The sequence below is a fragment of the Pteropus vampyrus genome, unplaced genomic scaffold (assembly GCF_000151845.1).
Source record: "Pteropus vampyrus isolate Shadow unplaced genomic scaffold, Pvam_2.0 Scaffold132, whole genome shotgun sequence".
Taxonomy (NCBI): domain Eukaryota; kingdom Metazoa; phylum Chordata; class Mammalia; order Chiroptera; family Pteropodidae; genus Pteropus; species Pteropus vampyrus.
This window is the reverse complement of record NW_011888913.1, coordinates 1,028,129-1,040,550: the sequence shown is the minus strand read 5'-3', so window position 1 is coordinate 1,040,550 and position 12,422 is coordinate 1,028,129. Positions and strand designations below refer to the sequence as shown.

The window sequence follows — 12,422 nt, the reverse complement described above, 5'->3', positions numbered from 1 at the left end:
GTCAAAGGAGAAAGGTCACTTTATGTGGAACTAAGGCCATGCACATAAAGGATAGCTTTTAGAAAAATAAGTGTGTAATGCCTGAAGATATAAAGAGGGAAAATATTCCAGTTGAAGGCTTTTAAAGTGTTTCATTATAACCATTTTGGAGCCAGTTAAAGATTTAGAGCAATGATGAGATTTGTTTCTTAGGAATATAACTTTGATGGGGCCGGACTTCGGGGGCGAACTGGAAAGTTAGTGCCGCGGAAGCATCCAAGGCGTTTGCTAGACCGCTGACATATCGCAGAAGCGTCAGTGGAGCTGGAAAACGATCATTCTGAGAGTGAAATTAACAAGGATTAGCACCCGATCCAATGAGAGCATTGAGCGCAAAAGAGAAATCACTTTTAACTGAAATAATAAAACTTTTAAATGCAGGGCAGGCATACTAGATCTGGGAGAAATTTGTCTTATGAGATTCACAGATTATGAAATAAATAAGAAACGGAATATGGAGTGACGAAAGAGTCGAATTTTTAATTGAATGCGCATCGTTAGTTTACATCTGTGATACATTAATAGGACAGCTTTTAGGAGGAAATAGCCTATAGGCATTCGCATTTGACAAAACGAAAAACGCTTAGGAGAGGTCTGTGCGAAGGACCCTTCTTTATTCCAGATCCAATCCCGGTACCCTTCCCACAGTGCAGAGGTTCTGTGCTTTGTATCGCGTCTCACGGTTTGATGTTCCATCTTTGTAATGGACACACATTTTCAGCACATCCTCTTGTTTGCCATTTATCTCCAGTGCCTTGAATAGTATCTAAGACAAAGTACGAGGCCAGGATGCAGATGCTGCTGCATTGATGGACGAATGGACAAATGCCTCCGTTTTAGATTTACCACGGGTTGAATCAGTTGCTCGTGCTGTTTAATGCACAGTGGAACAGAGTCAGATAATACCTGTCGGTCATCAAACAGTATGTGCGCAAAGCGGTGCCATATTGTGGGAGGATCGTGGACAAGGGAGTTGGAAGACTTCATGTCTACCATCCAAATCTGAGTTTTTTCATTTAACCATGATAATAAAACTTCATAGAGTTGTCGCGAGTATTTAAAAGTAACCTATAAAGTAACCTGACGATAATTTTTATTCATTAAATGTTCATTTAATTTGTATTTATGTGGACTTAGCTAAATGGCTTAACTCTCTATTACGGTGAGAATAATCACAGGTTAGCTGTCCTTTTTAATCTACTCTACCTCAAAAGCGAAGCAGCGAAGTCACGTAATTTAAACAAAGCGAAATCAGAGACTACTACTTTTTGGCACCATTTCCGTTTCCCTTTGCATTAACGCAAATTACTTACATTTATACATTTCTGGAATTAAGTGGAGGCCGTGGAATTTTAACAAGAATGTATCAGGAAATATTTATAACAGGTTTTTATCAAAATAAAAGTGTACGAGTATGCCAATTAATAACTGACTGCGGATAAGTTATAAGAAGACATAAGGGCCATTCGGGTAAAAATACTCAGTTGTAGAAAATGGTACCTTCACATACAAAAAGGACAGTAACATTCTGAAAAAAAATTGAAACGCCATTCCAGCTTACCCATACATCTTTCCTTCCCGCTCTCCGCAGGCGAAATAACAAAGCCGACTGCCCTCCAGACGGTCAGAGGCAGGAGTTTGAAACTCTCCGCCGTCGTATTTCCTTGCGGGGCAATGACGGCGCCTTCGTTGTCTTGCAGATCTACTTACGGTTCTTGGACTACGAGATGCAGAACTCGAACGAGTGCAAGAGGAACTTCGTGGCGGTGTACGACGGCAGCAGCTCGGTGGAGGACCTGAAAGCCAAGTTCTGCAGCACGGTGGCCAACGACGTCATGCTGCGCACGGGCCTGGGGGTGATCCGCATGTGGGCCGACGAGGGCAGCCGCAGCAGCCGCTTCCAGATGCTCTTCACGTCCTTTCAAGAACGTAAGGTTCTGCGCGCGTGGCGCTCCCTCCCACGCGAGGCTCCTGCATGAGCGTGATGTTCTCCCCCGGCCCGGGCGCCTCGGGGGGTCGTGAAATCGAGCGAATTCGTTGTTCCGATCGCGGAGAGTTTCTTCCCTTCGCTTTGCTCCGGCGACAGGAGCGCCAGGTTCCACTCTGACGACTTGTTCTCGCGTAGGCATCGTAGCCTTGCTTAAGGCAGTTCCCACCATGCGCCTGGGAGATGATGAACTTGGTCTCCGGTTTAGCTCTCACGAAGCGTATGGGACTCATGCGGCCGCTTCTGGGGACGTTTGAGTTTAAATCTTAAAAACCTGCATACACATGTTTTGTAAGTTCTCATTAGCACGCTTCTCTTGCAGTCCCATTTATTTCAAATAAGTCTGGCTCTCTCTTTCCCATTCAAATAGGCAAAAGAGAGAATCGCTTGGGAATGGAGTAAATAGGAAAAGTTTCAGAAAATATTTGAAATTCACAATGGGCGATACTCAGACTTAGCGCAAAGCACAGCGATTTTATAAAATTATATTCTAACAAATAATGAGTCATATTAATAGATATGTATTTAGAAACCCTGAATAATTCATATTTAGTAAATTTATACAAATAGAAAATAATCCTGAGAAATTCACTTTTAATGAATCACTACCTTGTAATATGAAACTATACATTCTGAAATAGAAAAGACAAAATAGTTTTGAAATTTCAGGGATTTCTAAATGATGGGCACAGTAGCCAATAATTTTTCAACGCATAAATGCTGAATCTTTAAAATAGTCCTTTTATACAGTGAGTAAATAATTTTGGCCTTACATTTCTCTCTAATTACCCAGTTGGAGAATTCTAGGACACCAGAAGTACCGGATATCGGTCAGTCTTCCTAAATCTCGATACCATCACAGAGTGTGTTAGGTATCTCTTCCAGCAGTATTGTAGATTTAAACAGCAAGTCGCTATCTATGTCTTCATTTTAGTAGTTGTTCAAAATGTTAGAAGTAGTTCGTCTTTATTTAACAAGGTATTTGGAAAAAAAAAAATTCGTTATTTTCTTGACTAGAATATGAGGAAATTCAGGCTATAAGGTAGCACATTTGGTAGTTTCACTGCCAATTGCTCTACCATATCCAATAGATTGTGCCTTTGATAAGGGATTAGAGTATATGTTACCCAATATTCTTATTAGTCTTGGATAGTAACATATTGAGAACTCTTGTCTAATTTCAATGATGCAAATATGAAAGGACTAGCTAATATGTTACATGATATAATCAAGTTTTTAAAAATATCACAAAAAGCTGCAATTTTTATCAAAGCCACACCATAAAATGCAGTAGGGATTGATTAAAATATATATTCTCACATGTCAAATATTAAACGAACAACAGTAGTAAAAGGGAACCCGGACTCCTAGAACTTCCTGAGGTTTTATTTCATTAGACTCAATATAAGCCAGTTTTTTTATAATTGACAAAAACTATCTTATGCTTATTCTCAGTATTAGCTTATACTGGGAAAGTACAGTAAAGAACTCAAAGAAAGCTTCATGGGAAGCTGCACATTTGATAGCCTGTTCTTTTCTGGATGTTATCAGCGAGGAGAGGGAAATCGATTGAAGAGGCTGACAGGGTGCAGAAGCATCTAGAATTGTGAGGAAAAGCGAAAGGAGAGGGAATGTTTATCTTAGAGGTTTTTGTTGTCGTCGTTATTCAAAATGTGATAAGTACCTTAGACTTGTGTTGAGTGATATGGATTAATGCCTGAAAGGTAAGATTAATGTTTATTAATGATAGGGAATCAAGTTGAGTCTAATTCAGTCAAAAAATGTCTAGTCTTTGGAGCTGTGATATTCCAAAACTGAATGTGTGCCCACAGAGGATGTGGACTCTGAATACAGGGAAGATTGGGTCTGAAAATGGATGGTTATCTGGCATGAATGGTGCAGGGAAGTATTTTTCCTGCATAGAGGAAGGGACTGGGTCACCTCTCAGGTCCCTGTCAGCTCTGAGACTGATTAAGAGCTATGAGCCTTTAAAATTTTGCTCATATAGGAAATGGTGAATGATATCATACCGTGCATATAAAATTAGAAATACTTCTATTTGAGCTAATAGGTAAGAGTTTCCATGCATATAATTAAATGATCTCTGGAAATCAGTCAGTGGGTAGACTTTTCAATGACTAATCCACAAGACACGGGGTATTCTTCCTCCACAGGAAGAAAGCTGCCTACGCTTTCTGCTCCTACACAGTAGATAGGCGATTACTCTCATTTGGATAAGAGTATTACAATAGCATTCCCTTGAACATCTCATAAATTTACAGTAAGCTTCCACTGAAACAAATGTATTCTACATCTCATTGCCTATGTTGTTTTGTCATGTTTATCCAATAGAGATGGGCACACATATGGGCACCCCAAAAGAGACCTCGCACCTTTAAGTATTAAATTTCTCTTATATTCTTTAAGAAAGATAACTTATTTAACATTTAAATGTCCAAAACAAATGATAAAATTTACTGAACATCGTAACCGTACAATCTTTACTTAATCATCAGAAACACCAAAAGCTTACCATGTCAGTAACGAAAAGGTCCTTTCGAGAGGCTAATGTCACGCCTTACAGATCCTGTATCAAACTAGAGAGCTCCCAGGAGGATGTAGGCAGGGACGCTCAGCCATGTCAGCAGGATCCAGGGAGAGAGAAGGAATTGTCTCAAACGGATTTATGGGCATGACTTTTGTCTAAGAGAGCAAAACCCAGTGAATTTCAAGAAAGACCCACAAGGTTCTTGAGAAAAACATGTCAGCAGAAACCCTGTCGAATTGGACTGAACGGATCGGCAAGACCAAATAAACAGAGGATGTTGGAACCCCAAAATCGCAATGGCGTGAAGCAATCCGACAAAAGCGCTCAGCTGCAAACGTGTTATGTTTCATGAGAAGGAAAGTCTGACTCGGAGAACAGAACCAAGAGCCTGGAGGGCCAAGTCCTAGAACCGGAAACATAATTAAGAAAATCTGACATGTCTCCTGCTGGATTTCAAAACTGTTATGGACCAGCGACTCCTGCTGACTCTCCATTCTCTCTTTTGAGAGCCAGAATCTCTATACCTGTCATCCTATGCCTGTACCACCGCTGTGTGTGTGGAGTGTTAGGGCAGATAACTCGTCTCTCTGGTTTCATGAGTACATACATGGAGAGAAACTGTGCCCTGGGGAGTAAAGGTGAGGATCCTTCGGGACTGCTCCCGGGAGCCTCGTCCACACCATATTTAGATGATTTAGATGGTGAGCGTTTGGACTTTGAGCCGGTGAGATTTAGGTGAGATTTTAGACTTCGAGTTGATGCTATCATGGGGTGCTTCTCTCGTGAAACTTGGGAAAGGGTGAGGGGAAGCGAAGCATTAGGGGCCAGCAGGTGGACTATGAAAGGCGGAATTTTGTGATGACCTAAAGAGACCCCAATATCCACCCCCAAAATACAAGCCTTGTATATATCCCTCCCCTCGAATGCAAGAAAAATCAGTGAATATCATGGGGCGTCACTCCACAATCGTATTACAAGGATTTTGCATAAGTAATTAAGATCCCTAATCAGTTGACTTTGAATTAGTCAAAAAGAAGACTTTTCTGGTTGGTCCAACTATACACAAAAAATATCCATAATAATTGTGATGTCCTTTTAAAAGAAGGTCTAAAGGTCAGGATGGAAGAAGTCATAATTCTAAGCTGTAGCAGATACTCCCGTTGGCCTTAAAGGAACACATTGCCATGCTATAGAGAGGGCCATTCGGCAGAGAATGGCGGGTGGCCTTCAAAGCTGAGAATGTCCCCTGTTAACAGCCAGCAAGAAAGTAGGAACCTCAGTCCTATGACCTTCAGGGACCGAATCCTTCCGACAACCTGGATGAGCATTGAAGAAGCCTCCATGCCCCAGATGAGAACCCAATCCAGGCTGCTTCCTTGATTTTAACCTTGCAAGACCCTAAGGAGAGAATTCACCCAACCCGAACTTCTGCCCTATATAACGGTGAGATAATAAATGGGTGTCGTTTTAAGCCAGCAAGTTTGTAATAATTTATTAATCAGCAATAGAAAGCTAAAACATATTCATTTAATGCGATGGACAGAACAAATGTCAGCCTATCTATATTAACATTTTGCTTAAACATATTAATTAAGATATTACTATTCATAAATGTATTACTGTTTCTAAATTGAGCAGTTCAGGAGATGTGGCAAGACATGATTATAGGCAATCTAAGAAAAATAATCAGTCCAGCATCAGCTTGACCTTGAAAGTTGAGTATCTTCTAGTATTTTATTAACCTAGTCATTGGTAAGTCTGCGTCTCGATACTGTCTATATTCCTCCATTCATTCTTTTGTCCCTCCTAAGGTGCCACCACACTCATTCAAATTAAGTTCAAGTGTATGACTCACTTCGGAAAATGTTTGTTTGTATCCGGCTCTCTGTCCCACGCTCCCACCGCACATGTCCTCATTTGCTTGGTAAATTACGCGCTGAAGTATGGTATTCTCAGAAGGCCGATTCTCTCTGTGTAGAGTGTTTTTCCTCCAGCAGTTGTTTATGCGAGTTGTCTCTCTACTCTTCTGAGCTGTGATTCTTCTTTCTCCGCTCAGTATTATTACCTCTTCCTGTTTGGAACATTGTGTGAGCTGCCATCTGCCTCTGGTGCACACAATTTGCATTCTGTCCTGGAGAGTGCAAGTCCCTAATTCTATAATACGTGAAGAAAATTGCCATGGCACCTCAACTAAGTCGACTCAATGGAACCTAAAGGGGGAAAAATTTATATATATAGATTGTAATTTGATTATTAATGTAAAAATGCACAGAGTTCAGTAACACTGAGAATATACACCAAAAAATGTTGATCATAATCAACGTGCGGCAACAATACTTAGTTTTCTCACTAGAAAAAGCGAAACCAAACACGTTTACAAGTTTAGGGTAAGTGCTAAGATCAAAAGTCATTGTATTTAGTGTAGACATCATCATGGAAGAAAATATTATGCACTAGAGGAAGCAATGTGACCAGATATAACAGACCGAAATGTAAATTGACATTCTATTGAAATGCAATGGTTACGCCACGCCTCACGGTTATAAGTAGGTCTATCTTTAAAAGATTAAGACCATTTTATTAATAGAAACCATATTTACTTCTATATGTCATACAGTGGCATAAATACCAAATGGCATAGATTTAAATATCGACAATACACAAAATATGCTGGAGAAATTGTTGATTGTGTGTCCTTTTGGCACATCTTTCTAAAGTAGACATAAACAGTGTGGATAGAAGAAAATATCACTATATATAGATATACAAAATTTAAAATATGAGTTAGTGTAAAAACATAAATAAAATAAAAACAGGAAAAGCTGGGCTGGAGAATAATTGGTACCGTAAATGACAGGCCGTGAGTAAACAAACATTCTTATGCTCTAAATAATAAGGTTTGTAGAAGACAATAAGGAAAAGTTATATCAGTGTACTAATAGAAAACAGGGCAAATAAAATGAAAAAAAGAATCATAGAGAAGTACAAATGGCCCTTGGTAGAGGCAACAAACACCTCTACATATTAGTAAACAACAAGACATAAATTAAAATAAGAATGAGACATCATTCCCACCCATCAAATCGTTTAAAAATTAGCAATCGGAGTCCCGACTTTTGGAGATGGTGTGGTAAAATGAAAATATGCATGCTGATAGGAAAGCAAGTTTTCTCAAGGGCAATTGAGCACTATACATCACAATTCTAAAATAGAAAAAAAAAATAGGGTCTCACGCGTAGAACTAAAAATTTAACCTAATGATATACACGAGTAATGAGTGTGTTTAGAATCATTTAAAAAGTGGAAATTGCTTGAATGGCTTGGTTAAATGGTTCTTGGAACATGTATTTACTCTTAACTATTAATATGATATGTTAGACTGATACTTAATGACATTGAACTACGTTAAAAAATGAAATTATAAAAGGAAAGAAACAAAACACACATATATTACAAATATACTCTTGCAAATATATGCAATAAATATTTAATATACAGTATCTATTTTATTTGTAATATATGTGCATAGAAGGTGATGCAATTAATATATTAATAGTGATTATTTTTAGGTTGTGAGATTTTTTTTGCTTACCAGTATGTTCCGATTTTTCTACGTTGCATATTTATTATTTTGGTAAACAGTTTTTAAACGAATAAATGTATTTTGACAAGATCCCGAAGGGATTTATTAAATCTAAGAAAACAAAGGTAATATACTTTTTTATACTGGGATAATTAGGTTTCATCTATAACAATAGATGGGCGATAATTATGTCGAAAGTCGAGGGTACTGTACCGCTATCTATGACCTGTTCTTTTAAATTAAATAATCACCGCTGTCTACACTATGATGTCTCCACAATTCACCTCCAAGATACACTCAACTGATGGCTTATTTACTGCCTGACAAAGACTGGTAGCTGAGCCCACGTTTCTGCGGTTTCCTTAGCACACGGGAAGTAGTGCTGGCCCTTTTCTCTCCCAGGTGGCATGAGTGATTTTTTGAATTAGCTCAGATTGTTTAAATGATGTCAATAATTGGGTAATATGCTCTTGACACATTTCACAGCAAATCGTGACTCAGGAGTTGTCAGGGAGGGTGTCCTGGTTGAAAGCTGTCACTCTCCCACATCTGCCCTTTCCTGCCCCTGTCCCAGTATTGTGCAGCCGTAGCTGCACCTACAGGAGGTGAGCAAGCAAGGTTCCGGCCCTGAGAAACCTGCTACTAGGTATGAATAGGTATATTCGTTTCCTGTTGCTGCCGTAATGGATCATCACAAATTCAGCGCCTAAAGCAACACAAATAGATTGTCTGAAATAGGTTTCACTAGCTGAAACTGGGGTGTCAACAAGCCCGCTCCTCCTGGGGAGGCCGTAGGGGGAACACACTTCCTCACCTGTCCCAGGTCCTGAGCTGTGTTCCTTGGCTCATAGCATCTTCTCCATCTTCCAAGCCAGAATAATGACCCCTCAGCTCTCTGTGCTTCCTTGTTGTATCCCATTGTGTACCTTGGAGGGGTTGCCACCCTCTTTAAGGACCTCTGGGATGGCTTGTCCCCACCTGGATAATGCAAAGAATTTCCTCATCTTGAAATCCTTCGCTTAATCCCATCCACGAAGTCTCTTTTGTCATAGAAAGTGATATACATGAGTTCTGGGAATTAGGACTTTGGCCCTTTTATCTAGCCATCGTCCAGCTTATCATGGTCGGTGTGATATTTCGCTTGTTTTTTGTTTGTTTGTTTTTGTTAAACTGATGAACTCTTCATCTGAAATTATGAAAAAATAACTTGGTTGACCTGAAGATCAAAGGTGTACAATGACAGATGGTAATGGCGTATCTGTACTCATGTCCCTGTCAAACCCCACTGTTGAATAAATATTCTTCAATACAAAGAACATATTTAAAAATTAAAAATGTCATTACTATAGAAAATACAGAAAGGTAATGTATCACAAAGATATAGATACTTTTTGAAAGTATAGATGTTTGGAATTTTCAAATTAATGTTAAACAGTTTCAGAAACCATCGCAAATCATTCATTCGACGAAATTGTTTTGTTAAAAAAAATCTGAAATAGGACAAAAAAAGTATGTAAGAGTATGCATGTGGTAGGTACCAGCCCATTAATTCTGTCACTTTCTTACCTGTAACACCTTGACTTTAAGCTTCACACCCTTTTCCAAAAAAATGGGGAAATCATTACAGGGCAGCTGCAAGTTTTAAATATATATGTCTGGAGTGTGGCACACGGTCGGTGGGTGGTGGCTACAGCTGTGTCTTTTCATGGGGTAGCAGCATATTGAAACTTTTAGAGTTAGCAGTTTCTTGCTTTCAAATATAATTAGACTTTTGAACAAAGAAAAAAAACGATAGAAAATTATATAACCTGCCAGCAATTTCCCTGCCTCCCTCCCTCCCTCCCTTCCTTCTAAACATTCAGATGACTCCAAATGTACCATAAAGAAAGTAGCTGTCAAAAATATGCTAATATGTAAAATTAATTCTTGGACATTTATCACTGACTTGCTTATTTAATTCATAGCATTGAAAAAACTTATGCATATAGATTTATAGTTTAGTGTGATAGTTAAAATTTAAAGTCAGTTTCCTCAAGTAGATTTTTTAGACTAAAACAACCACCTTAATTTAAATAATTTTGGCTGCTACTCTGGGTGTTGAATTCCTTGGGAAATTTCGCGGAATGTCCATTGAACTGTCGAGGTGAACGTGGTCCTTGGGGAAGATTGTGGGCTCTGCCGGGGTCCCGCAGACAACGCAGGCGGCACATTCTTTGTAATTCTTGGTAGGATTCGCGGGTATAATATATACCAAACCCTTTGATTCTGGCCTTACAGCTACTGTCGTTGATGTCTGCCACTGAAAACAGGCACTATCCCGTAAGTCGTAAGTCACATGGAGATGGAAAACGATTATTCTGAATCCTTAGCCTTTGCACTAGCGGAATCGCCAGACCGAGGCTCTGGCGGTCCATTCACGCTGGGCTCCAGCCTTTATTTACTGCAAGCCTTCTTCTGGGTTGCTTGGCACATTCGGCCATGAAACCAGATAGAGAACTGTTTGTTAACAGAACAGCTCATCTAAACTAACAATGTTGCAGATAAGAGAATATCACTCATGAAAACAGCCGCATGTCCAAGTTCTAATTACAATAGGAGTGCAGACCCCCCCAAGAAATACAGTATCGTCTTTATTGCAGTGGTAGTCAAGTCTAATTGCACACAATGAATAAATCATGTAGCTGACCCAAGGCAGGCAGAATCATAGTATCAAAATGTGTAATAATTTCTTGGACTCAAATAGTAATGGTTCAATCATATGTGGTTCACTCCCGAGATGAGGTCTCTGTCTGTGGAATGTAATTTTCTCATGAAAGTGTTTCTCTTTTCTTAATATGATGTCTTTTGGAAGGTCAGGAATATGCACATTTAGCAGAAAGATGGGGGAGTCTAATGAGAGTGATATTAAATGGAAATTTGCGAATAGAATTTCTTGTATTAAAAAAGAGATTAAAATATATCTTAGTAATACTGGATATTTTGACTGATAACTCAGTCACATTGGAACATAGAGTTTTAGAAGCAGATATTGATTTTTCAAAAAAAAATATATCAAGATGATAAAGGAGATGAAGAGAAAATGCACAAATCTATTTTTGGCCTCAAATCTGGTCATCATTTTTCAAACGAAATGTCATTTCTTCTAATCGCATAGCCTGAGGGCCATTTGAAGTTCTAAGTATAATGGCAGAGGAAATTTTTCCATTTATTTTGGGAAAACCAAAACAAAACATGTGTTTTGGGGTTAATTCTGACCTCCAACTCTATTTAATTTTATTCGCATTTTCTTTTTCTGTAATTAGAATACCACTACTAAAAACGATCCTTAGCAGCAAGCTATGCATACTTAAAATAATTTCAAGCTTTGCTCCCATCTCTCAGGCAGAGAAAGTGATGGACCAAAGCACCTTGAGCACCAGAAAGTTTTAATAAATCAATGTCTTCGAAGCTGATAAAAGTCGAATTCGGGAAATGAAGGGAGGACGTGGAAATGTCCTCCAAGCTATTTTCTCGTCTTGCTGCTTCTCCACACATTTCTGTGACCGTTTCCATCCCAATTTCAAATTGGGGATATAGGAATAAAAGAACGAAAATAGGAGATCCAAGATGTGTGTGCACGCGCGTGTGTGTGCGAAGCTGCGCACACACAGGCCAGCGGACTGTGGGGGGTGGGGGAGTGAACTTTTGACAAATGAAAATTAAAGAAATTAAAAGGAAAGGTTTTGAAGAAAGTAGGAAGCAAAGAGAATGTGCGTGGAGAGATGATTCAGGTTGGGGGCTGGGAGGCTGGAGGCGGGGGTGGGGGAGCATCTGACCTTAAGTCTCGAGCTGTTGTTTAGACCATGTAATGATTTTAAAGGGAGATAGGATCAGACATCATTTCTATTTCTAAATTTTCTCGGGGAAGTAGGACGTTTTTTGACTTTGCACTAATCTGCCAGTGATAGATAGTTTTGTTAACCACAAAGCCCAGGTGTTTCAAAGATCGGTATTTCGGAGAGAAATCTGCCATTTTAATTTCTATTTGGTTTTACTATTTTCTGAATAGTACTCACTGGGTTTCCGAATTTAGAAAGATATAGGAGAGAGGAAAGAAGGAACTCTAAGAATTAGAATGAGCATTAGGAGCCTTCGTGTTCAGACGGCAATTATAAGTTAAAACCCTCCCGTTACGAATCGGAACAGTATTTATAAACATGCAGCGCAACGCTGAAAAATGCTGATCCATCATGGTTAGACCCGTAACCTCGCAGCCTGTGTTTTAT

At 39.2% G+C, this 12,422-nt stretch overlaps 1 protein-coding gene across 1 annotated transcript in view; it reads left to right on the top strand.

The window, feature by feature from the left end:
* NETO1 (neuropilin and tolloid like 1) overlaps positions 1–12,422 on the top strand; it is an 86,031-nt gene that overhangs the window by 65,822 nt on the left and 7,787 nt on the right. The window contains exon 8 of the mRNA XM_011367342.1: positions 1,740–1,968. Within this exon, the coding sequence (XP_011365644.1) occupies positions 1,740–1,968 (229 nt within the window). The remainder of the gene's footprint in view (positions 1–1,739; positions 1,969–12,422) is intronic.